This window comes from Scyliorhinus torazame, chromosome 6 (assembly GCF_047496885.1).
Source record: "Scyliorhinus torazame isolate Kashiwa2021f chromosome 6, sScyTor2.1, whole genome shotgun sequence".
In the NCBI taxonomy this organism is placed as follows: Eukaryota; Metazoa; Chordata; class Chondrichthyes; order Carcharhiniformes; family Scyliorhinidae; genus Scyliorhinus; species Scyliorhinus torazame.
Window position 1 is genome coordinate 207,881,860 of NC_092712.1, and position 26,209 is coordinate 207,908,068.

General features: G+C 45.3%; 1 protein-coding gene across 1 annotated transcript in view; it reads right to left on the bottom strand.

Moving 5' to 3' along the window:
• Nucleotides 1-26,209, bottom strand: part of nek10 (NIMA-related kinase 10) — a 460,338-nt gene that overhangs the window by 370,772 nt on the left and 63,357 nt on the right. Inside the window, exon 3 of the mRNA XM_072509340.1 lies at nucleotides 552-612. Within this exon, the coding sequence (XP_072365441.1) occupies nucleotides 552-612 (61 nt within the window). The remainder of the gene's footprint in view (nucleotides 1-551; nucleotides 613-26,209) is intronic.

Here is a 26,209-nt window from a genome sequence, read left to right on the forward strand (position 1 = left end):
TATTTTTCCACAGAAAGGATTTGGAAAAGAGTTAGATTTGGAGTTTTAAAGCTAAGTGCATTCATAGAGAGACAAAAGATGGTTAAAATGCTAATAGGATAGGCATTGAGGATATTGGGTGAAAGCAATAAACAATTAATAATGTCTCAAAATGTTTACGGCTAGAAATTACCCTATCTGACTTGTATACACCTCAATTTTGACTGGAAAGGCTGTCCTTTTAAGAGCATTTTCAAATGAAATTAATTATATTCAGTAAACTCACTGATCCATGTTTGGTTTTCCTCTAATCCAATTTGGAAGAGTTATATACTAATGAGGAACAGAATAGTTAAACAATATGATGTACAAAAGGAATGTTTTTAATATCTTGCTAATAATTCATTGTCAGAACATACATGGTTCATTGTTCATCCTTTTCATGCCAGTGAGAAATATTCTCTGATTCAAAGTAAAATAAATCCCATCTCTTATCTAAAGTAAAATAAGTTTAAAATGTGATGCATACCATTCCTATTGCCAACTTGGTATTATACGACTGATGAACATACCTGCTGCTTGCTTGAGGGTACATTCAAGAGATTGAGGAGCCGCTTGAGGTCTGAGTATTCTCTAAAACAAGACAAAATTGACATAGTTGAAAACATAATTAATAATTGAAATTCAGCAAGCCTTTTTACCCTATTAATGGCTTGCAAACATAGCATCATTATCTTTTCTGCTACTTAAGAGAGCTTTACATTTATCAAGCACATTTCATGACCGATGAAGCACTTTCGATGTTCTGTAATGTAGCAGGATATGTGAAGATATTTTAAGTGTATGCTTTGAAATACATTTTCACTGCAGTTACTGTAATTGCAACGGGTGGACCGATAATGGTAAGCTGCCTCCCGGGGGGGGGGGGGGGGGGGGGGACCCCGCCCATTAACTCTTTTTCTCTCTCCACAGATGCTGCCTGACCTGCTGAGTATTTCTAGCATTTTCTGTTTTTATTTCATTTATCGAGCATCTGCGATATTTGCTTTTGGAAATGTTGGTGAGAATTTAAGTTCTGGATGAGTAGTCTCATAGTGAAATTTGGGTTAACATTTTAAATTTTAATTTAGAACTTGAAAAACTGTGAAAAGATGCAATTTAGTCAGCACATAACAGAACTTCCAGCCACTGGCAGTTAACTGTCGTTCATCTGTAAATGATTTCTTGAATAGGTGCTAATTTCTGTGAGTAGGAAGTGAGTAATTTGCTTGTGGCTCAAAAAGGTGTACAAATCAGGCAATATATTTTACCCACGATGTGGAGATGCCGGCGTTGGACTGGGGCAAGCACAGTAAGAAGTCTTACAACACCAAGTTAAAGTCCAACAGATTTGTTTCAAATCACTAGCTTTTGGAGCACAGCTCCTTCGAGGAAGGAGCAGTGCTCCGAAAGCTAGTGATTTGAAACAAACTTGTTGGACTTTAACCTGGTGTTGTAAGACTTCTTACTGTAATATATTTTACAGAATAGCTGCAAACAGTGTAAAAAGTTGGGATTTCACTGCAGAAAGGGAGGAGATGCAGCTCTTTATCTCCAATACATGTTGTGGTTTGTATTTCAGGTAAATATTTCAACCACTTACAATTTAAATTAGATGACCAAATTACCTTCTTCCATATGCCAAAATGACTTTACGACTCTGAATAATTAGTTTTAAAAAACACTACAATCTGATACCTACATATGCTCCAAGTATTTTAATAAATAAAGCAAGATTAGACAGCGATGCCAGCATGTGTCACATCTACAGCCCTCAACAACCACATGTGAAGTAAGTGTCAGCATCTTGAGCAACATGAATTCCAAGTTGTTGAGCTGGAGTGTAAGGTACAGAAAATGCAGAGCATCGGGTTATATTACCTGCCAGACATGATATCTTGTGTCTGCATAAAACTAGGAATGGGAGGCAGAAGATTCAGTTGTTGTGGTCCATGTAGGAGTCAATGACATAGATAGAATAAGGAATGATGTTCTGCTGCGTCAGTTTGGAAACCTATGGTTCATACTAAAGAACAAAACCTTAAAGATAATAATCTCTGGATTACTATCTGAGTAATGTGGAAACTGATATTGGGCCAAACAGATCAGAGAATTGAAAGAATGTTTTAAAGAGACATGTGGGAGACGGGGGTTTTGATTCAAGGCAGGGACATCAGCAGTGAGGAAAGAGGGAGCTGCTTTGTTGGGATAAGCCCCACTGAGGCATGGCTGAGACCTAGTGAATTAAATAATCAAGGTTTTAAATCGAGAGAAAATTCAAGGCCACAGAACAGTGCAGTGTAAATTGTGAGAACACAGTCTGCAAAGAGATATATGGCAGAATCTTCTGCTCCTACCAGCAGTAAGAATTGTGGCGGGGAAGCACTAAATTTGGTGAAATTGAAAAAGTCAGTTTCCCATCGATGGAAAATTAGTTTGGAATTTTGTTCTCCAAACTAATTTCCCACTAATTTATGCCAGGAACTACATTTGCATTTCATGAATGCTCATTAAAAGGCAACTCGCCGGCATATGCTCCCCCTCCCATTAGGTAGCCCGCCAGTGGATAATTAGAAAGGTGTGTTTTATGTCTGTATATAAGTGGCACACACCTGGCAAGTTTCAATTCATTTAAGACCTAAAGGTTAGTAGGTGCTATTTTGCCTTCCCTTAAGGCCACAACTGCAAAATATCAGCTGCTTGTAACACAAGCTATACCAAGATGGAGTATAGAAGAACAATGGGGAGGAATGAGCCCCAGACAGAACAGGGGGCAACACAAGAGGGGAGGGGTTGTGGGAAACGATGGTATTGCATTGTGAGGCAGTGTTGTGTTGTACATGCCTGGACTTGTCCAGGCTGGCTCCGCCTGTGGCTCCTCCCCTCGGGCTTATGTATAAAGGTGGCAAGTCTCCGCCTCCAACCCAGTTCAGGTCAGAGGCCAGGAGGCTTGCTGTTTAGTGTATTAAAGCCTCAGTTACATTCATCACTCGTCGTGTGCTTATTGAAGGCATATCAAGGTCAAGGTAGCCTTGAGGAGGAGTTTATAGAATGTATCTGCGATAGTTTCCTAGGCAGTATGTAATGGAACCTACGAGGGAACAAGCGGTCCTAGATCTGGTCTTGTGTAATAAGACAGGATTGATTAATGATTTCATAGTTAGGGATCCTCTCGGAAGGAGCAATCACAATATGGTGGAATTTAAAATACAGATGGAGGGTGATATACCTTCAATTCACCAAGAGGCCGAGAGAGCGAGTGAACATAAGGCTTTATTAGTCATGAACTTGCTGAGCCAGAGTAGGTTGTGCAGATGAGTGCCACCCACAGGTGGCCAGGTTATATATGGCTCCGGTGAGGGGGGAGCCAGAGGCGGAACCCACCGGGGTTACAGCACAGTACCTGGAAGCAGCTCGTATCACCACTTCCATGTCATAGGTTACATTCGGTGGATACAATGGTTACAGTGTTATGCATTATGGTGAATACATTCACCACAGAGGGCGAGAAGGTAAAATCAAACACTAGTGTTTTGTGCTTAAACAAAGGAGATTACAATGGGATGAGAGAAGAACTAGCTAAGGTAGACTGGGAGCAAGGACTTTATGGTGAAACAGTTGAGGAACTGTGGAGAACCTTCCAAGCGATTTTTCACAGTGCTCAGCAAAGGTTTATACCAACAAAAAGGAAGGACGGTAGAAACAGGGAAAATCGACCATGGATATCTAAGGAAATAAGGGAGAGTATCAAATTGAAAGAAAAAGCATACAAAGTGGCAAAGATTATTGGGAGACTAGAGGATTGGGAAATCTTTAGGGGGCAACAGAAAGCTACTAAAAAAGCTATAAAGAAGAGTAAGATAGATTATGAGAGTAAACTTCCTCAGAATATAAAAACAGATAGTAAAAGTTTCTACAAATATGTAAAACAAAAAAGAATGGCTAAGGAAAATATTGGTCCTTTAGAGAGTGAGAAGTGAGATTTAATAATGGGAGATGAGGAAATGGCTGAGGAACTGAACAGGTTGTTTGGGTCAGTCTTCACAGTGGAAGATACAAATAACATGCCAGTGACTGATAGAAATGGGGCTATGAAAGGTAAGGACTTTGAGACGATTGTTATCATTAAGGAGGTAGTGATGGGCAAGCTAATGGGGCTAAAGGTAGACAAGTCTCCTGGCCCTGATGGAATGCATCCCAGAGTTCTAAAAGAGATGGCTAGGGAAATTGTAAATGCACTAGTGATAATTTACAAAAAATCACTAGACTCTGGGGTGGTCCCGGCGGATTGGAAATTAGCAAACGTGACATCACTGTTTAAAAAAGGAGGTAGGCAGAAAGCAGGTAATTATAGGCCAGTGAGCTTAATTTCGGCAGTAGGGAAGATGCTGGATTCTATCATCAAGGAAGAAATAGCGAGGCATCTGGATGGAAATTGTCCCATTGGGCAGACGCAGCATGGGTTCATAAAGGGCAGGTCATGCCTAACTAATTTAGTGGAATTGTTTGAGGACATTACCAGTGCGGTAGATAACGGGGAGCCAATGGATGTGGTATATCTGGATTTCCAGAAAGCCTTTGACAACGTGCCACATAAAAGGTTGCTGCATTAAGGGTAAAGTAGTAGCATGGATAGAGGATTGGTTAATTAATAGAAAGCAAAGAGTGGGGATTAATGGGGGTTTCTCTGGTTGGCAATCAGTAGCTAGTGGTGTCTGTCAGGGACCAGTGTTGGGCCACAATTGTTCACAATTTACATAGATGATTTGGAGTTGGGGACCAAGGGCAATGTGTCCAAGTTTGCAGACAACACTAAGATGAGTGGTAAAGCAAAAAGTGCAGAGGATACTGGAGGTCTGCAGAGAGATTTGGATAGGTTAAGTGAATGGGCTAGGGTCTGGCAGATGGAATACAATGTTGACAAATGTGAGGTTATCCATTTTGGTAGGAATAACAGCAAAAGGGATTATTATTTAAATGATAAATTATTAAAACATGCTGCTGTGCAGAGAGACCTGGGTGTGCTAGTGCATGAGTCGCAAAAAGTGGATTTACAGGTGCAACAGGTGATTAAGAAGGCAAATGGAATTTCGTCCTTCATTGCTAGAGGGATGGAGTTTAAGACTAGGGAGGTTATGCTGCAATTGTATAAGGTGTTAGTGAAGCCATACCTGGAGTATTGTGTTCAGTTTTGGTCTCCTTACCTGAGAAAGGACGTACTGGCGCTGGAGGGCGTGCAGAGGAGATTCACTAGGTTAATCCCAGAGCTGAAGGGGTTGGATTACGAGGAGAGGTTGAGTAGACTGGGACTGTACTCGTTGGAATTTAGAAGGATGAGGGGGGAATCTTATAGAAGCATATAAAATTATGAAGGGAATAGATAGGATAGATGTGGGCAGGTTGTTTCCACTGGTGGGTGAAAGCAGAACGAGGGGGCAAAGCCTCAAAATAAGGGGAGTAGATTTAGGACTGAGTTTAGGAGGAACTTCTTCACCCAAAGGGTTGTGAATCTATGGAATTCTTTGCCCAATGAAGCTGTTGAGGCTCCCTCATTAAATGTTTTTAAGATAAAGATAGATAGCTTTTTGAAGAATAAAGGGATTAAGGGTTATGGTGTTCGGGCCGGAAAGTGGAGCTGAGTCCACAAAAGATCAGCCATGATCTCATTGAATGACGGAGCAGGGTCGAGGGGCCAGGTGGCTTACTCCTGCTCCTAGTTCTTATGTTATCAGGTTGAATGTGGTAAACCACAGTATTGCATTGTATGGCATTGTGTTGTGTTATACATGCCTGGGCTTGTCCTGGCTGGCTCCGCCTGTGGCTCTTCCCCTCGGGCTTATGTATAAAGGTGGCAAGTCTCCGCCTCCGACCCAGTTTGGGTGCAGAGGCAGGAGGCTTGCTGTTTAGTGTATTAAAGCCTCAGTTACGTTCATCACTCGTCGTGTGTTTATTGATGGCATATCAAGGGTGAGATGGAGGCAGTGCCCATGGGTGGTCAAGGGACAGAGTGGAGTGGTGAAAGACTGTCTTGAAGCAAGTGTTATATGTCTGTACAAGGAAGAGTCAAAAACTGGATCCTACCAGAAGGCATAGTTCAGGGGAGGTATCTGGATCCTGTAGGTTGATAGGTGAAAAGTCTTGGGGTTGGTCCCGAAAAGTAATATGCATATGGGGAGAAGGGGAGGGGTCAGGTCAACAAATGGCATTAAAGGTTCCGGGGGAGAACAGGAATATCTACATGAACAATAGTGGATAAAGGGTAGCATAGTGACAGGAAGAACTTAGTGGGTGATAAGGGGTGGTTGGAAGCTGATTTCATCCATGAAAATCAACAGCACAATTTTCACATTCACCTAAGTATGCAATTTGATAAACCAGCTCAAAAGAAAAAAAATCATCAGGGAGAGGTCTCTGGGCATGTGAGAGGAGTTCAGCCGACCATTTATTGGCTGATTGATGAGGCATCATATAAATGGTGTCATGCTCTCACCATGGAGCACATGGCTCAGCTGAGTGCTGAGTTTGAGGGTCTAATGCACAATGACGAGCTTGGCTGCTTTACTAATGCTATACTTTAGGTAAGAATCCATTAAGGTTAGGTGCTGCAGTGCATATGGTCTTAAGTGGCATCTGATCCTTACAGAGGTATGTATGAATATTATAGGATTGGGTATCGAATGTTATTGTCAAGGTCACTGGAGGACAACTATCAGAAGCTTTACTGTGGGCTATTGAAGATGGGGCTTTTTGCCCTAATTAAGAACCTCATTGTGCAGTTATATCTGAGGGGAATTCTCAGCCACCTGTCAGCCTCTAGGTTAAGGGAGTGGGCAAAGATCTGGTAAAAGGAGTATGTAAAGAAATCTGACACTCCATTTTAGCAGGAAAAGCAAACCTCAAGGTGGTGAGAGATTGGTTAATGTGCAGGTACAGCAAGTAATTAAGGCGGCTTATAGAGGGGGGTCACGTGATGTGAGCATGGGAACGGCTGCCTTTTCGCAACCTCCAGCTCTGATCATCTTTTAATCCATCTTCTTAGAACATAGAATCCCTAGTGGAGAAGGTGACCATTCGACCCCTCAGGATCCCACGAACCTTCTGAAAGAGCACCCTACCCCCGTAACATCGTAACCCCACCTAATCTGCATAGCACTGGATTCTAAGGAGCAATTTTAGCATGGCCAATCCACCTAACCTGCACACCTTATCCTTGTGCACATTTTCTTCCCCGTAATTTCTTGGTTTACATAGTTTATACCACGTCTTGAGAATTGTTGGTGTTTCTGCATGATGGAGCAGAGTTAGAATCTTCAAATCCATGCTTGTTCGCGGCGGCTGGAAGGAGTTAGGGTGGGGCCCTGCCTTGAGTGCCGCAGTTGTTTTTGAGCAGTATCCCACCCTGATGGTGCAGCGTACGTAAACGGATGATGGCTGCCAATGAAGATGCTGTTCGAGCTGAAGTTCTTGGCTCTGAGGTACAGGTCATCAAGACTCAATTCCAAGAGTTGGGGGTTGTTTTTATGGAGGCAATGAAGGCGTACGAGGAGCAATGGAGCACATCTAATCCTGTCTTCCAGGCTAGGGGCTGTGTGTACTTTCGACTACTGGTCCTGTTCTGGATGTCGTTCGTGAGGGGTTGCATGTGGCCAAACTGGTCGTGACAACACCTTCCCCCCCCAACCAGAGCCTAGGTTGTTGACCACCTGGGTTCTGGTGAGACATCATGGTGGAGGTAATGGTGTCTCATGCTTTGATCGTTTTAATTTTTCATAGATCCTAAAGAGTGTTCATGGATCCAGATCCAGTCTAATCCTTGATTTTGGCTTTCTTCATGCACCTGTGAAGAAGTCTGTATCCGGAGGACTGCCTTACATTTCTGCATTTCGGTTATTATCCTGGAATTTGTTCCGTTTCATAGAATTTTACAGTGCAGAAGGAGGCCATTCGGCCCATCGAGTCTGCACCGACTCTTGGAAAGAGCACCATACCCAAGGTCAACACCTCCACCCTATCCCCATAACCCAGTAACCCCACCCAACACTAAGGGCAATTTTGGACACTAAGGGCAATTTATCACGGCCAAGCCACCTAACCTGCACATCTTTGGACTGTGGGAGGAAACCGTAGCACCCGGAGGAAACCCACGCACACACGGGGAGGATGTGTAGACTCCGTACAGACAGTGACCCAAGCCGGAATCGAACCTGGGACCCTGGAGCTGTGAAGCAATTGTGCTATCCACAATGCTGTTCATCATGTTGTTGTCGACATGGTGTTGCCAATTGTTTCCATTTACAGGAAAGTAAATAATGTTGGTGTGGTTTCTCCCCCAACCACCCCCCCCCCCACCCCCCAGCCCGTTAGAGCTACCAATTTCGGGTTTTTTCTCATTATTTTTCCTCTTAATTTGGATCAGAGCATCCGTGCTTTTTTTTTTCTTAGGTAGTCCTACCCCTTTTTCCTGAGTGGTCCTGGTTGTTGGGTGGGATCGCTGTTCCTTTGTGATGAGAGGAGGTGGGCTGCCCCTAATGGCCCCCTCTTCTTTGGGGCGGGTCCCCTCCTTCCGGCTGGGATTGATGATAGTCTTCTTACCCACAACGCAAAAGGCCTGAGGTTATCAGTATAATTTCCCCTTAGCTCTCCTGTTTTTTACTCCTGTTATTTTTATTTGAGGTTATGGATGTTATGTAACTCTGTGTTGTTGACTGTTTCCTGCTTTGGTGCAGACGCATCTTGTATCCGTGGACGGAACACATTGGAGATGTTGTTCCCGTCTCATCCGGTCTTATTTGTTTCTATGATTGCAATGAACTGTAACTGTTTCGTATTGATACCTATAGCTTCTTTCTCTTTTTCCTTTGATTTGATGCGATAATTGTAAAAACTTCAATAAAAATATATATTTTTTTAAAAGGCTAATGGAATGTTATTGTTTATTGTGAGGGGAATTGAACTGAATACAAAGGTAGGTTATCCTTCAATTATTTAGGGCATTGGTGAAACCATATCTGAAGTACTGTGTACTGTATTGGTCTCCTTTTTGAATTGATTTGATTTATTATTGTCACATGTATTAGTATATTGAAAAGTATTGTTTCTTGCATGCTATACAGACAACGCATACCGTACATAGGGAAAGAAGAAGAGACTGCAGAATGTAATGTTCGTCATAGCTAGGGTGTAGAGAAAAGATCAAGTTAGTACGAGGTAGGTCCATTCAAAAGTCTGATGGTAGCAGGGAAGAAGTTGTTCTCGAGTCAGTTGGCACGTGACATCAAACTTTTGTAACTTTTTCCTGACGGAAGAAGGTGGAAGAGAGTATGTCCGGGGTGCGTGGGGTCCTTAATTATGCTGGCTGCCTTTCCGAACCAACGGGAATTGTAGACAATGTCAATGGAAGGCTGGTTTGCATGAGGATTGGGCTACATTCACAACCTTTTGTAGTTTCCTGCGGTCTTGGGCAGAGCAGGAACCATACCAAGCTGTGATACAACCAGAAAGAATGCTTTCTATGGTGCATCTGTAAAAGTTGGTGAGAGTCATAACTGACATGCCAAATTTCCTTCGTCTTCTGAGAAAGTAGAGTCGTTGGTGGGCTTTCCTAACTATAGTGTCGGCATGGGAGGACCAGGACAGGTTGTTGATTGATCTGGATACCTAAAAACCTGAAGCTCTTGACTCTTTCTATTTCATTCCCATTGATGTAGACAGGGGCATGTTCGCCACTATGCTTCCTGAAGTCGATGACAATCTCCTTCACCATTGTCTCATCATTGTTTGAGATCCGACCCACTACAGTGGTGTCATCAGCAAATGTGAAAATCGAGTTGGAGGGGAATTTGGCCACACAGTCATAGGTATATAAGTATAGTAGGGGACGGGAACACAGCCTCGTGGGGCACCGGTGTTGAGGATGATCGTGGAGGAGGGGTTGTTGCCTATCCCTACTGATTGCGGTCTGTGGGTTAGGAAGTTCAGGATCTAATCGCAGACGGAGGAGATGAGGCCCAGACCACAGAGTTTGGAGATAAGTTTTGTAGGAATAAGAGTGTTGAAGGCTGAGCTGCAGTCAATAAATAGGAGTCTGACATAGGTGTCTTTGTTATCTAGGTGTTCCAGGGTTGGGTTCAGGGCCAGGGAGATGGCGTCTGCTGTGGACCTGTTGCAGCGGTAGGTGAACTGTAGTGGACGAAGGCAATCCAGGAGGCTGGAGTTGATTCATGCCATGACTAACCTTTCAAAGCACTTCATAATGATGGATGTCACAGCCACTGGACGGATGTTTAAGGAAGGATGTAAATGCATTAGAAACAGTTCAGAAAAGGTTTCCTGGATTAATAGCTGGAATGGGCAGGTTGTCTTGTGAGGAAAAGCTAGACTTTTAACTATTAGAGTTCAGAAACATAAGAGGCAACTTGATTGAAACATGTAAGATCCTGAGGGGTCTTGACAAGGTGCATGTGAAGAGGATATTTCATCTTGTGGGGAAATCTAGAACTCACCGTTTTAAAATAATGTGCACCCATTTAAGTCAGAGATGAGAATTATTTTCTCTCAGGGAATCAGAGTCTTTGGAACTCTCTTCCTCAATAGTGGTGGAAGCAGAGATTTTGAATATTTTGAAGGCAGGGGTAGATAGATTCTTGATAAGCAAGGGGGTGAAAGATTCTAGGCAGCAAGCGGAAATATGGAGTTCAGGTTAAAATAAGACCAGCCAAGATCTTATTGAGTGGTGGAGCAGGATAAAGGGGCCGAGTGGCCCACTCCTAGTTCATAGGCTCGTATGTAAGGGATGAATGGTATGCGATATGCAGACTGAGGGAAAGTTGCGGGCTAGAGCCTGCATTCTTGCCTTAAGCATGGAGGAAGACAATTGAATGGGAACTTCACAGATTGCTCAGTTGTATGCATTCATAGATACAAGGAGTGGAGAATACAGTTTGCAGGCAATGCTGCTTTGTTGATAGCTTTGATTAGAATGAGAAGAGAAGTCCATCACCGAGTGGCAAGATCATCTCACTAAAGATGAAGAGCCAGCAGGGACCCAGGAAGTCCCAGATGTCAAAGTGTCATGGGAGTGTCCCTTTAAGAAAGATTTTTGTCATATCACAAGACTTCAGTGATGTCATTTTGTGGGTGGAGCCGAGCTGTGGCTGTGAGGTATTTTGTGGTTTCACTTTCAGTTTTGACTGCTGTGGACTACAGACAGAGCAAAGAAGTGTTTTGGCCTGTCGCTCTCTATTTTCATTTTAAATATCTGTTCCAGTAAAAATCACCTTGGTGGTTGCTTTGGATATATAATTTCTTTCCGGAAGGAGTTGAATCTGCTGGTTAAAAATTGGATCAGAATTTCAGTAACAAGATCAGTCTTATTCAAGTGAGAATGTAGAGTGTTGGGGCAAACCCTTGAAAAGGGGTTTTTGGTTTATTGGATTTTGTTTTTGAATTGGAACAATTAAGGGGGAATTCATTAAGTGTTATACATAGATTACTGTAGCTGTGTGGTGTCTTCATGTTTATAATTGATAAAAATTCTTGCTGTGTGCTTTTATATATATATATATATATACATATATGTGTTAACTAAGTTCTTAGAATAAAGCTTGTTTAAAGCTTGTTTTGATTAAAGTGTCTAGGAAGACTGATGAGTCACACCTGAAGGGAAGACTCTTGTGCTCATCCTAGTCAAATTCAACATCAAGGTTGTAGGTCAGGTGGACTTCATAATATACTTTGGAGTTTCCAAACACTGGCCAATTAAATTGTCGGCTCATGGGATAAAAGTCCCATTGTGATTGGGGTTGGCTTTGTGAACTTAAAGACAGTGAGGGGTGCGCATATTTGTGTTTGCTTTTCAGGTGTTGTATTCAAGTTTAAGTAGAGAGTGTGTTATGCACAATGGCTCTTTCAGAGACTCAGAAGGTTTTGGGGGTGGAGAAGGTCACGCACAGTATCTTATAAACGGTGACTGAAATAAGGCTTTTAGATTTGGCAAAAAACATTACAGTTAACATTGCCTGACAAAATACGGAAAGAAGGGTAATTGCGGCGGTAGCTGAGCATTTAAAATTCCGTGAGACACAGTCAAAATCACTGGAAATGGCAAGAATTCAATTACAGATAAAGCAGCTTGAGCATGAAAAAGAATTAAAATAGCTTGAATTCGAAATGAGGGAAAAAGAAAGAATAGCCCTAGCAGATTAAAAAGAAAAGGAGAGAGCAGAAAGGGAAAAAGAACAAATTGCCCTAACAGAACAAAAAGCGAGAGAAAGGGAGGTACAGAACAGGGAAAAGGAAAAAAAAGAAAAGAAAAAGAAAAAAAGAGAGAGACTTTGAACTTCAGAAACTGGCCATGAAACGTGAACGTCTGTTAAAATAGGTGGAGGTAAAGAGAAATGTACAGTCTGAGGACAGTGATGAGAATAGTGAGAAAGAGCAAGAGCGTCATAGTCGAAGGTTTAGTGGGGATCTATTTAAATATGTCCAAGCATTGCCAAGATTTGATGAGAAGGATGTAGAAGCCTTTTTCATTTAATTTGAGAAGGTGGCTAAACAAATGAAATTGCCACAAGACATGAGTATTACTGATTCAAATAAAGTTGGTAAGTAGAGCTAGTGAAGTGTTTACATCACTATCAGAGGAGGTATCTGGGACGTATGAGGTGAAAAAATCCATCTTAGGTGCATATGAACTAGTGCCTGAAACCCAGAGACTAACCTTTAGAAATTTAAGGAAAGAACCTGATCAAACATACATATTTGAAAGGATCAAACAGAGCAGTTTTGATAAGGGCTTGAAAATAGACTAAACGTATCAAGCTCAGAGAAAATTAAATTCCTGATGTAGTGAGAACTCATGTGGAAGAGCAGAGGATTAAAACTGTGAGATTAGCAGCAGAAATGGCAGATTATTATGAATTAGTTCATAAATCAAAGCTTCGTTTCTGACATCAGTTTCAGCCTATGAGGGATAGAAACTGGGGAAAAGAGAAATACTCATGTGATAAAGGTAAAGGGGATCTGATGGGAGATAATAAGGAGAGTGTACCTCAGATTAAAAAGGAAATCCAGGAGGGTGGAAGAGAGATGAAAAGTTTCAGATGTTTTTACTGTAATAAACTAGGCCATGTAAAGTCACAAGTGTTGGGTGTTGAAAAGCACTGGGAAGGCTGATGTAGTAAAACAGGATAAGCCAGTGGGGTTTGTTAAAGTAGTAAAGGAAAGCCCCATTAAAACGAAGGAGATGAAAAAGAATGTACAGCCTGATAAAGAGGTGATTGATAAGAAGGTGCCAGATCTCTTTGAAGAATTTACTTGTGTGGGCAAAGTTTTCTCATGTGTACCAAGAGGAGTAGGTAAAGAGGTCAGAATTTTAAGAGATTTTTGATGGTAAGAGATGAGGAGTTATGTAGTTTGAGAGAAATATTGCCAGAAAAGGTGGTAATATGTGGAATTCAGGGCGAAAGGAGTAGTGTTCCATTACACAAGGTGAGGTTGGAGAGTCCAGTGAAGAGTGGCGAAGTGGTAGTCAGAGTAATAGAGAAACTATCTTGTCCAGGAATACAGTTTATCTTGGGTAATGATATAGCTGGATCGCAGATGGGAGTGATAAGCCAGGAGAAAATCAAACAACCGAATTGTTGAAGGATGAATATTCTGGGATTTTTCCTGATTGTGGAGTAACAAGGTCGCAAAGGTTAAGACAAGAGGAGAAATCCAACAGTGAAGATAAAGTTGAAGTTCAATTATCAGAAACGATTTTTGTACAGATGGTTGGAAAAGAACAAGAACGGGTGGAGGATGAGGTGGATATTTTGGTTCAGGAAAATTGGTGGAGTTACAACAGAAAGATATATAAATAAAACAGATGTATCAGAAAGCATACATTGAAGAGGAATCTGAGTGTATACCAGAATGTTATTACCTTAAAAATGATGTTTTAATGAGAAAATGGAGACCTTTTCATTCAGTGTTATGCATAGATTACTGTAGCTGTGTGGTGTCTTTATATTTGTAATTGATAAAAATTCTTGCTGTGTGTTTATATATATATATATAAGTTCTTAGAATAAAGCTTGTTTTGATTAAAGTGTCCACGAAGATGACTTACACCTGAAGGGAAGGCTTTTGTGCTCACCCTAGCCAAATTCAACATAAGGGTTGGAGGTCAGGTGGACTTCATAATATACTGTGGACTTTCTAAACCCTGGCCCATAACACAAGAGTAACGGCAAAATCCACAAAGACGTTTCATGCATTCAAGGGTCTACAGAAAATGCAGCCTATACATAGAAATGAGTGAAAGATGGTGCCAAAGGCACCTTCACTTGTCATGGGGTGTCGTAGTTCTCTTTTGCTACATGCTCCATGAGGAACCCATGCCTCATGGACTTCAGGGGCAAGCAATGCTAGTTGCTCTGAATGTTACTGCTGTACTAAACTTTTTTGCCAATGGATCCTTCCTCGACTCCACTGGGACATCACACAATGGGATACACACAAATGTATAACGGACATGGCAGATGTCCTTTCCAGAAAAGCTCACCATTACATGTAATTCCATATGGATAAAGTTCAGGGTGCCATCAAATGCACACATGTGGCCTTGAAATCTCCCTGGCAGCAGCCCGAGGGATTCATTAATAGAAGGGATTTCACTCTTTGAATGCCCAGTTCATTTGATCACAGAAAGCAGATCCAGCATGTTTGTGCTAGGTACCTAGGGAGCTCTTACATTTTGAGTCATTCCCAGGCGTGAGAGATATTTGAGGGACCTCGACACTGAGCACTGAGAAGGTTGGCTCCTCAGTGGTAGGGCTACATGGCTAATGACACCCATTCGTCAGCCACAGAGTGCAGCTGAGGAAAGATGAAATGCTGCATATTACCACAAGATCCTCAACAAAGATAACTAACAGCTACTTATAGATGTGTTTCTGATGGTTGGACAGATTAGGTGGGGCTCTGCAATACTCACGACAAAGAGTATCATTCACCATCGTTGTTTGCTGTGCCTGCACATAACACTGCAGGGTGGGGTGGGGGAGGAGTTACCAGAGGTGGACATTTAGAAGCTAGATATCTCCTTCAACATGGAAGACTTAGTAAGAGATGAAGAGGGCGAGGATTCAGACAAGCCAACTGAGGATGCCACTGTACGGACATGATGTGGCAGACATACCCGTTGACAGCCTCATATCTACAAGATTTCAAAAGGAATAAGGTGAAGGTAAGTGTTCATAATCAAAGTTCTCTCCAAGCTTCAATACAGAGTACAAAACCTTCATTCTCAGCTTCAACATATCAGGAAAGGCAATCAATTTCACAATGATCATGGAAACAGTAGAAGTTACTTTTAGCCCTAATGTTGGGATCACCATTGGAAAGCACGGTAGCCTTGGGAACATGTGGTAGAATGTGATTAGCATTGCACTATTGCACCCATTAAACAACTACACATAGTCCAATCGTTTCAACCTTGATGTCAATAAGTCAGTGGGAGCGGCAGCCTTCAAGCAGGTGAAACATCATTGCAAACATTGATGCTTTCATGCCAATATAACAGGAGCATAACAAGGCAACACTATTAAGAAAAACATTTGTCAAAGGTTATCACTTCAAGCGGGAACAATATCCAGACAGCAACATTTCTCCAAAAGCCAGCTCTCATGAATTAACAATGCAGAATTCTTATCTTATTACTGAGTCCCAATATGCTTCAGACATCAGGACACAGTAACCTGTTAATCTACAGCATGCGCCCAAAGCTGCAAGTTATGTTTGCATTGTCCTGACAAGAGTGTGGTTCCGTAGGACCATTGTTCGATTATTTACAAGCACTTATGATCCTGTATAGTCTACGTCTTGCATTGCCTTGGCATTTGGAAGAAAGGTGGTCCAGTCGATATTGACACAGCTGTGACTGATAACATTTCCCCTTTGTAGATCCTGCTGAGGACTCAGGAGATGTGTCAAAGCATTGCATTCATAGCATTACAGTCTTCAATATTGTTCATTTCACAAAGGCCAATACTTTCTATATGCCCACAAGTCAATGAGTACACAGTCATGCAATGAATTACATATTGAGTTGGTCCTCTGCCTGTACAGAAGGTCCCTTAAAGAACCATTAGGCAGCCAGTCAGGAGGAAAGATCCTCACAAGTAGATAGATGGCTTCATGAGGATGATTCTTGAATGAAGTGTGTAACATTGCATAACATTAATTAGCCATTGGAATACCAAAGATTTGGGAGGGCAGGACTTCTGGTGAGAATACAAGACCAGTGGTGCACTTCTGAGACTGAATAAGGCTTTGGTCAGATCCCATTTGGAGTATTGTGAGCAGTTCTGGGCCCCATATCTAAGGAACGATGTGCTGGCCTTGGAAACGGTCCAGAGGAGGTTCACAAGAATGGTCCCTGGAATGAAGAGTGAGTCATATGAGGAACGGTTGGGGACTCTGGGTCTGTACTCGTTGGAGTTTAGAAGGATGAGGGGGGGATCTTATTGAAACTTACAGGATACGGTGAGGCCTGGATAGAGTGGCTGTGGAGAGGATGCTTCCACTTGTAGGAAAAACTAGAAGCAGAGGACACAATCTCAGGTTAAAGGAACAATCCTTTGAAACAGAGATGATGAGGAATTTCTTCAGACAGAGGGTGGTGAATCTGTGGAACTTGTTGCTGCAGAAGGCTGTGGGGGCCAAATCACTGAGCGTCTTTAACACAGAGATAGATAGGTTCTTGATTAATAAGGGGATATGGGGTTATGGGGAGAAGGCAGGAGAATTGGGATGAGAAAAATATCAGCCATGATTGAATGGCGGAGAAGACTCGATGGGTCGAGTGGCCTAATTCTGCTCTATGTCTTATGGTCTTATCAGATGGCTCTCCTCCCGCGAACCTGAAAAATAAGCACCTTTTGCTCGAAAAACGCCCGCAAACGATACAAATCACCCCACACTACTAACAAAATTAAGAAAGAAGGAAAGATGTCGAACATTAGCCAGTCAAGAGGACGAGTGGAGGCCAGGAGTGGTAAAAGCCTGGACAAACAACAATCGGCTGAACCGACGAGCGCACGAGGCGGCGAAACATGGACTTCGCCAGAGCGAGAGGAACCGACCCGCCGCACGAGAGGCTCCCCCCTTCCCAGAGGATGGATGGAGGATGTTCCTCTCAAGAGAGTTGGAAGGAACACAGAGAAAAAACAAAATCAGTCAGACCAGCTGCGGCAAAGGGTGCGGCGGGCGAAGTTCTGGCAACCATGCAGATGGTCCTGGACAAAGCCAAAAAACTGTAAGGCCAAGAGGCAATAATTAAAAAACCTGGAGAGGGCTGCTACAATTGGGCGACAGAGCGACTGGATCATTGCCCTGGAAAAGGAGGTGGCAAGGCTGGACTCGGCACAAGGCAACCCGAGAGGAAAGGTTGATGATCAGTTGAACCGGTCGAGGCGGTTCCTGCGAATCGTGGGTCTACCAGAGGGGATTAAAGGTAGGCACCCCACAGACTATGTGGCCCAAATTCTGGGTAACCTGGTGGGAAGGGTCAGCTGCCCCAACTCACCAGAAATCGAAAGAATTGGGACAACACGGAATTTATAAAGAAGATCATGGGGGGGGGGGGGGGGGGGGGAGCTTTAACTCTGTTCAGGACCCATGGGCAGACAGGTCGAATCCCAAAATGGGAAAGACCTCCAACATGGCAAAGGATCACAGCCTATTCATGGAGCAGATGGCGCTGTGGACCCATGTCGCTTCACCCACCCAGGGGAGGAGAAGTTCTCCTTCTCCCAAATACATAACGTCAATTCACGGATCGACTTCTTTGTGTTGGGGAAATCGGTGCTTCCTTGGCTAGTAAATATGGAATACTCTGTGATTGTAAACTCTGACCACCATCCATATTGCATGAATGTGAGGTTGGAGATGGGCCGTACCCCCTATGGCGGTTGGACATGGCCCTCCTGGCCGATAAGGCTTACCACGAGGAAATATCACAGGCCATCGACAAATACGTTACTAATAACCAGAATGAAGAGGTCTCACCCTCCACACTCTGGGAGGCGCTGAAGGCTGTGTTCAGGGGTGAAATTATTGCTTACAAAGCATGAAGAGATAGGGGAGAGAGAGGGCAGCTCGGCAACAGCTAGTTGACACCAAACTGGACGTAGACCGGAGATACTCTGAGGCCCCGACCATTGAGCTCCTGGCAGAGAGGAAGAAGCAAAAATGGACTTTGACCTGCTCTCCACAAGAAAAGCAATGCACCAACTCCGTCATGCATGGCGGACCCTGTACGAACATGGAGACAAGTCCAGCCGTCTGCTGGCTCATCAGCTGAGAAAGCAGGCAGCCACGAGGGAAATAGTCCAGATTAAGAGACAGCAGAGGCAAACTAGTAACGGAGCCAGAGAAGGTCGAAGAAGCATCCTAGACCTTCTACCGGAGCTATACACCTGCGAGGCCCCCGCAGGGGACGTGGGGATGAAACAGTTCCTTGATGGACTGGACATACCAGTTGTGGAGAGAATAGGAAATGGGGGCTAGAAGCACCACTAGAACTGGGAGAAGTCATGGAGAGTATCAACTTCATGCAGGCGGCGAAGGCGTCAGGACCAGACGGGATCCAGGCGGATTTCTACAAAACATTTGTGGCAGCACTGGCCCCACACCTGCGGGAGATATTCGCAGACTTGCTGGCGATGGGGCACCCTGTCACAAGTCTCAATCTCGCTGATACACAAAAAGGACAAAGACCCAACAGAATGTGGGTCCTACTGACCCATTTCGCTGCTAAACGTAGACGCGAAAATGCTGGCCAAAATCCTAGCTAAGCGACTGGGGAAGTGCATACCAGAGGTGGTGTCAGAAGACCAGACCGGCTTTGTCAAGGATGTTCAGTAGGGGCACCTAGGGAGAGAACACCAGAGGTGATCATCTCCCTGAACGCAGAAAAGACCTTCAACAGAGTCGAATGGAGGTACCTCATAGAGGTACTGGAGCAGTTCGGGTTAGGAATGGGGTTCACTGCCTGTGTGAAACTCCTGTACAGCACTCCCATTGCGAGCGTACAGACGAACACCATCAGCTATAACTACTTCCAGCTGCACAGAGGCAGAAGGCAGGGATGCCCGCTGTCCCCGCTGCTGTTCGCCTTAGCGATCGAACCATTAGTGATCGCGCTCAGAGCGGCAAAGAATTGGAAGGAGATCCGGAGAGGAGACAGAGTGCACAGAGTCTCGCTCTATGCGGATGACCTGCTCTCCTATGCCGCAGACCCACAAAGCAGCATGGAGGGAATCATGGTGCTCTTGAAAGAGTTTGACCCTTCTAGGGCTACAATCTCAACATGAGCAAAAGTGAGATCTTCCCGGTGAACCCGCAAGGAGCAGGGGTGGAGCTGGAGAGACTGCCATTTAAACAAGCCCAAAACAAATTCCGCTACCCAGGGATCCAAATTGCCCATAACTGGACATGGGTCTACAAGTGGAACCTGACCAGCCTGGTGGAGGAAATTAAAAAGGACCTGCAGAGGTGGGACACACTCCCACTCTCCCTGGGGGGAGGGGGTCGACGACTAAGATGAATGTATTGCCCATGTTCCACTTTCTGTTCAGATCCATGCCGATCTACATCCCCAAGGTCTTTTTCAACTCAGTGGAAAAATTGATCATGGCGTTTGTGCATCTGGGGTGGAAGAACCGTAGGATCCCCAAAAGAGTCCTGCAAAGAACAAGAAGCATTGGGGGGTCTTAGCCCTCCGAAAGCTGCAATATTATCACTGGCAGCAACGGCGGAAAGGAATGGACAAAGAGCCGGAGGCCAAATGGGGAAGAGAGCTCCTGCACGGAGACCTCCCTCCGGGCCCTGGCCAAAGCAGCGCTCTCAACCCCATTGACCAGGCACTCAATGAGCCCAGTAGTGATAGCCACACTCCGGTCATGGAATCAACTACTACAGCACTTTGGGCTAACCAAAATGGCTATTAAGGCCCCCATTTGCAACAACCACAGGTTTACGTCAGACAAAAGGACGCCACCTTCTGTAGACAGGACAGGACGGGGGGACGTTGACAATTAGGGACGTCTATACAGACAACAGACTGACAACACTAGAGGAACTGACAGAGAAGTTCCAACTGACTGGGGGAAACAAATGAAGATATATGCAAGTCAAAACATCTTTCAAGAACAAAGAACAATACAGCACAGGAACAGTCCCTTTGGCCCTCCAAGCCTGCGCAGATCATGGTACCTGCCTGAACTAAAACCGTATGATTTACAGAGTCTGTATCCTTCCATTCCCACCCTATTCATATATTTATCTAGATGCCCATTAAATGCTGCTATCGTACCTGCTCCCACTACCTCGCCAGGCAGCATGTTCCATATATTTACCACCCTCAGTGAAAAAAACTTGCATAGGGAAACTTCCATAGGGAAACAAAGACGTACCCACGGCAACAATCGCTATTAGAGGACCTACTGGACATGGACATCCGAGGGAGGGGAAACTGCGGGGACCTGTATGGGCGACTACTGGGAAGGGCACGCTCTCCACTGGAAGGGACAAGGGAAAAATGGGAGGATCCTGGGTTTGAAATAGAATCGGGACCCTGGAGCAAAACACTGCACAGGGTCAGCTCCACCTGCACTTGCACGAGGCCAAGTCTAATGCAGCTGAAAGTGGTACACAGAATACACTTAACTAGAACCCGAATGGGTAGGTTCTTCCGGAGGTGGAGCACAAAGGTGATGGGTGCCAAGCAGGCCTGCCAACCATGCCCACATGTTCTGGTTATGCCCCAGTCTTGTTGGATGCTGGACAGCCGTCTTCGAGGTGATGTCTAAGGTAGCAGGGATGAGGGTGGAGCCGTGCCCGAGAGTGGCAGTCTTTGGGGTATCAAGAGCAGCCAGAACTCTTCATGGGGAGGAGGAGCGATGCCTTTGCCTCCCTAATTGCCTTTGCCTGCTGGAGAATCCTGCTCGGTTGGCGATCAGCAGCACCACCCAAAGCTGCAGACTGGCTATTGCAATTTCTCCAAATGGAGAAAATCAAATTCACCATTTCAGGGTCGGAAGAGGGCTTCCACAAAACGTGGGAGCCATACACCAATCATTTCCAAGACCTGTTTGTAGCCAACAGCCAATTAGCCAAAGGGAGAGGGGATCCACAGAAGAATCACAGACACAAATGAAAAAGAAGTGTGTGTGTGGGGGGGGCGGGGGGTGGTCACAGAACCCAACCACACCTAACATGTAAGCACTATGCCACCCCAACAGGTCCAGATTGGAAGACCCAACGAACAAAGAAGGCACGTCAGATAACAAGAAAGGGAAGGGGATCAGGAGGAAAGGGGCAAGTTGGGAACAGAAGATCTAGCCAAAACTAGGCTGGGAAACATGAATTGTAACTGAAGTATATAACCGATGTATATAGTTTGTGTGTGTCCACATTCATCTTTGTTTAGTATAAAAATAAAAACCCTAATAAAAACATTTTTTTTTTTTTTTAAAAGGATGAACAGTTTTGATTGGGCAAATATGGAGAGAACATTTCTTACAGTTGGGAAGTCAGTGGTGAAAAGTTATCAATCTTTTTTTATTTATTCATGGCATGTATTAATTGCCCATCCCTAGTTGCCCTCGAGGTGGTGGTGGTGTGCTGTCTGCTTCAACTGCTGTAGTCCATGTGTTATATTAACACCCACAGTGCTCTTAAGAAGAGTTCTAGGATTTTGACCCAACAACAGTGTAGGAATGGTGATACAGTTCCAAGTCAGCATGATGTACGACTTGGGAGTGCAACCTGCAGGTGTTGGTATTACCATGCAGCTACTGCCCTTGTTTTTCTAGGGGGTAGGGTCGTGGGTTTGGAAGGTGCTGTCGAAGGAGCCTTGGTGAGTTCCTGCAGTGTAGATGGTACACGCTGCTGCCATGGTGCGCCAGTGGTGGAGGAAGCAAATGTTCAATGTGGTGGATTGAGTGCCAATCAAGTGAGCTGCTTTGTCCTGGATGGTGTCAAGCTTCTCGAGTGTTGTTGGAGCTGTACTCATCCAGGCAAATGGAGAGCATTCCATTATTTTGGATGATCATGGACGTGCTGCTGATGCTCTTGGTTCCTTCAAGGATGCTAATGTTAGTACATCTGTCCTCCCAGCTGATGCAGAGAATCTGTCTCAGGCAGGGCTAATGGTACCTCGCCAGTGCCATACTATGCACTCATGTTCAGGCAGTGATGGACACACACAGGAACCAATCACCACACAGAATACAGAACAACCAATCACCAGGCAGGACATTACAGGGTACATTACCAGTATAAAACACACGAGGCAGGAAGGCTCGGCCTCTTGGTACTGGTGATAGCTGTAGCAACAGTCAGGGTGCAATGTACAGTCAGCACCTACTACACATGACACAGAGCAAGTCTGGGCGAGCCAGACCAAGGTTAGCAAGCTTAGATTAATAGAGTGATGACCCACAGCGAACTATGTACATTACTCGGCAAGTTCAATAAAGCAGTGTTGAACCATCTACAGCATTGGAAGCCTGTTTTCAAGTGATACTGCATCGAGTTGCAGTCTGTGTTAATCCAACATATATAACACATCATGGTACCAGGAAACTATTAACTCTAACGGACCTACCTCGAGTAAATCTGAAACGACCGGAAAGCAAGTAGTAAACAACCAGCGGTATGGAAAAGATCCAGGCCCCTCCGCAGCTCCGGCAACCTTGGCGCCAAATGGAGGGTCTTCAGACAGAAGTTCCTCCTACACCTCGCAGCATCCGACCTTGAGGAAGCATCAGATGCCAGGAAAATCGCGCTGCTCCTGTCGACGGCAGGGGATCACACTATCCACATCTTTAACTCGCTCACGTTTGCCCAAGGAGAAGATAAAGCAAAGTTCCAGACCATTCTGCAAAAATTCAACAGCCACTGTGAAGTCGAGCTAAATGAGAGCTTTGAATGTTACATGTTCCAACAGAGGCTTCAGGGTAAGGACGAACCTTTTCACTCCTTTTTGACCCATCTCCGCATCTTTGTGCAGTCATGTAACTATGACTCGACTGCTGATTCCATGATCCGGGATCAGGTCGTTTCGGGGTCCATTCCAACTCCCTGCGGGAGCAGCTCCTTAAAATCAAACGTATGACCCTCACGATCGCCATCGAAACGTGCGTTGTCCATGAACATGCCAGAAATTGCTACTGCCACATCAAGGCGGCAGAAACGGCAAAACTAGTCTCCCACGAGGCAGAAAGTGTACAGGCCATCGCGAGGCTGCAGGGCCTGAGCATTGAGGAGAGTGGCCGTTTCGCGGGCTTCAGTGGCCGTTTCCCAGGCTTTCCATGGGGCCCCGCGCAGGCGCACCACGACTGGGAGGACAATGCGGCCGAAAACCCTACTGTGCATGTGCGAATGTCAGCCGACCGCACTGTGCAGGCGCGAAGGCGCACGGAACGCACTGACGTCAGCGTCATGACGTGCCAAAATTGTGGCTCCGCCCATTTAAAGCAGCAAAGCCCTGCCAAAGGAAGGCAATGTCTACAATGTGGAAAGCCTGGGCATTATGCAGCCTTATGCAGGTCCGCTCCACCGGTCAAAAGCCAGCGATCCCAACTGCAATGCAGACCTGTCCACTGCATACAGCAAGGCATGCAGGATTCCAATCCCGAAAGCCCAATGGACCCAAATGGTGACTGTCTCGAGTCTCCATATCAGGTGGGCATTATCACCACACGTAAGAATGTCTCCTCTACTCAAGCACCTCTCAATCCTAAGTGTGGATTCTGGTGACGAATGGCGCACTGTCGTTAAAGTGAATCAGTGCAGAATCCAATTAAAACTGGACACTGGTGCGTCTGCAAACCTCATATCCCCGGCAGACCTCGACAGCATCCGAGACCAACCCAAAATTCTTCCGCCAGCCTGCCAGCTCCTTGACGACAATGGCAATGCCATAGCTGTTAGTTGATCGTGTCATCCAGTTGTATCCCAGAAGGCAATCATGGCGACGTTAAGATTCGAGATTGTCAGGCCTGACAAGGCACCCCTGCTCGGTGCCCGTGCATGTAAACTCCTTAATCTGGTACAGCGAATCCATGCCATGTCCTCTGCACCTCCGACTGCCTCATCTCATGTGAATCTACAGGCTGACACAGACGACATCCTCACGCAATATCCCGATGTGTTCGATGGGATGGGCACACTCCCGTATCGCTACAAAATACTACTCAAGCCGGATGCCACCCCAGTCCTTCATGCACCACGCCAGATGTCGGCTCCTCTAAAGGATCGTTTAAAAGCGCAGCTGCAAGAGCTCCAAAGCCAGGGCATAATTTCAAGGGTCACGAAACCAACAGACTGGGTCAGCTCCATGGTCTGCGTGAAGAAGCCCTCAGGCAAAATCCGAATCTGTATCGATCCCAAAGACCTCAATCGCAACATCATGAGGGAGCACTACCCGATCCCGAAGCGGGAAGAATTAACCTCTGAGATGGCACACGCCAAATTCTTTACCAAACTGGACACCTCACGTGGTTTCTGGCCGATACAACTGGACGACTCCAGCAGGAAGCTCTGCACGTTTAACACTCCGTTCGGCAGGGACTGTTACAACCGCATGCCTTTCGGTATCACTTCAGCCTCCGAGGTCTTTCACCGCATAATGGAGCAAATGATGGAGGGCATCGAGGGTGTGCGAGTCTATGTGGATCACGTGATAATCTGGTCCACGACCGCCGAGGAGCACAAAGATCGGCTCAAACAGGTCTTTAAAAGAGTCCACGAGTGTGGCCTCAAGCTAAACAGAGCCAAATGCTCATTTGGTCTGTCATCAATCAAGTTTCTGGGTCACCAAATATCCCAGCAGTATGTGCAACCTGATTCCGACAAAGTAATGGCAATCAATGCCATGAAGACCCCAGAGGACAAAAAGGCGGTACTACGCTTCCTGGGGATGGTGAATCTTCAGGAAAAATTCATTCCTAACATGACATCCCACGCCACAGCCCTCCAGCATCTAGTAAAAAAGACCACAGTACTTCAGTGGACACCAACACATCAAGCGGAGCGGATGGAGCTCAAGGCAAAGCTCATAGCGGCCCCAGTCCTGGCGTTCTTTGACCCGACCAAGGAAACAAAAATATCCACGGACGCAAGCCAGGACGGCATTGGTGCGGTGCTCCTCCAGAAAGATGACTCCTCGTCCTGGGCTCCAGTGGCATACGCACCCAGGGCCATGACTCCGACCGAGCAAAGGTACGCACAGATTGAAAAGGAGTGCCTGGGTCTCCTAACAGGAATCGCTAAATTCCACGATTATGTATACGGTCTGCCAAAGTTCACGGTGGAAACAGACCACAGACCCTTAGTCCACATCATCCAGAAGGATTTTAATGACATGACGCTCCGGCTACAGCGCATTCTTCTGCGACTCCGCCGATATGATTTTGACCTCGTCTACACACCGGGCAAGGTGCTGATAATCGCGGATGCCCTATCCAGATCCATCAGCACGCCCTGCGAACATGTAGACTTCATTCGCCAAATTGAGGCACAGGTGCAGATGTGCGCCAGCAACCTCCCGGCCACTGATGAACGTGTCGTCCAGATACGAGCAGAAACTGCCAAAAACCCTCTGCTGCAAAGGGTAATGCATCACCTCGCAAATGGGTGGCGCAAGGGGCAATGCCCCCAGTTTTTTAATGTCAAGGATGATGTGACGGTTGTTGAAGGGATCATTCTGAAACTGGATCTAATTGTTATCCCCCACAGTATGCAGGCCATGGTGCTCAAGCAGATCCATGAGGGTCACCTTGGAGTCGAGAAATGCCGACGCAAAGCTTGACAGGCAGTTTACTGGCCTGGGATCAGCCAGGACATCTCCAACATGGTCCTCAATTGCACCACATGCCAGAGATTCCAACCAGCTCAACCCAAGGAGACGCTCCAACAACATGAGCTCGTGACCTCTCCGTGGTACAAGGTGGGAACAGACAGCTTTCATGCAAATGGGCGTGACTATGTACTTCATGGGGCTGGTTTAGCACAGGGCTAAATAGCTGGCTTTTAAAGCAGACCAAGGCAGGCCAGCAGCACGGTTCAATTCCTGTACCAGCCTCCCCGAACAGGCGCCGGAATGTGGCGACTAGGGGCTTTTCACAGTAACTTCATTTGA